Consider the following 1290-nt stretch of genomic DNA (forward strand, 5'->3'; position numbering starts at 1 on the left):
AAACAAATTCCTACGAGAAAAAGAAAAAGCAATTTAAATCCCTTAACATAGAAAAAAGAATTAATTAATATTAATATTGAAGTTACTTGAACAAATTCGTAGAATCCAATAATATATGTATTTTATTTTATATGATTTTTCTATAATCCTATTTTTAAAAAGACAAAGGAAACGCATGACCCATTTAATCCATACATCCCTCTTAGAATATTGAGATCGCGTCGCTCTATTTTTATTTAAAAAACTTTTGTATCTATTAATACTTTGACAAATTAATAAATTCCAATTAATCCCAATAATCATTACTTGCAGCGCTTTTACTACAGACAGTAAATATTTTATTAGTAACTCAACCCTCGGATATTTGTTATATTAAACCCAACATTGCTTCCACTCAGACCTGCACTCTCATCTCTCACGCACTGTCGCTCTCTCTCCCCCTTTCCCCCCTCTCTCTGTCTCTCTCTCCTTGCCTCCCTCTTCTTTCTCTCCTCCAAACAAACAAAAGCAAGAGGTGGAGTGAGAGTTGTACTGCGAGCCAGTGTCTCCGATGTCAGGGAATGGCAGTGTAAGCAAGCAGAACTCCACGGGGAAGAAACTGGATCGTGGGCAGAGAAAAGGGTGCACGAGGAGTTGCGATTTCGGGATGCATAAGATCAGGTGGGAGTTCAGCTCGCCGATGAGATATCTCAAATATCTTGGTGGGAAAGTGGCGGCGGTGGTGGTGCGGAATAGATGTGCACCGGGGCCGGTGTCCAAGTCTCATCATAATCAATACCCCAAAGAAAGAGCAAAGCCAAGCGTCGCTCCCGTCGATTCTCAAAGGGCTGAGGCCATTCATGATTGCATAGACTTCATAAATTCGTCTGCATCATTGCCGAGATCTAATTCAGTTGCTCGTTAGATTATTAAGTTCTTGTCTGCTTGTGATCATGTAATTAAGTTTGTGTGTACTGTACTCAGTCTATCCCCACTTCTCCCTACCAAATCCGAGTAAAACAGAAAAAAAACTGAATAAAACCGAAAACAGCTTTTTCTCAGCGTATTGGCGTATTGGGAAGGTTTCGTGTTTGTGCGTGAGTGTGGTGTTTTATCTTTTTGGTATAAAAGAATTTGATGGTCTCGACTTCAACACGTCTCAGACCTCATGTTCCTATTTCATCTTTTGCTGATGACTGTTTTCTATTTTTGAAAATTAATAACAAATCGATTAATAATTTGAAGTTAATAATTTCAAGAATTCAGAAAAGTTTCAGGACAATGGATAACTGGGGAAAATCAATGCTCTTT

The 1290-nt window shown here is 38.5% G+C and overlaps 1 protein-coding gene across 1 annotated transcript; it reads left to right on the plus strand.

The window, feature by feature from the left end:
- The first annotated feature begins 550 nt into the window (after positions 1 to 550).
- Positions 551 to 904, plus strand: LOC148787893 (josephin protein-like protein). The gene has a single exon (XM_088881433.1). The coding sequence runs from the start codon at positions 551 to 553 to the stop codon at positions 902 to 904; it is 354 nt and encodes a 117-aa protein (XP_088737559.1).
- The last annotated feature ends 386 nt before the right edge of the window (positions 905 to 1290 follow it).

Source organism: Sesamum indicum, linkage group LG6 (genome assembly GCF_026168435.1).
Source record: "Sesamum indicum cultivar Baizhima isolate 11 linkage group LG6, ASM2616843v1, whole genome shotgun sequence".
Classification (NCBI taxonomy): domain Eukaryota; kingdom Viridiplantae; phylum Streptophyta; class Magnoliopsida; order Lamiales; family Pedaliaceae; genus Sesamum; species Sesamum indicum.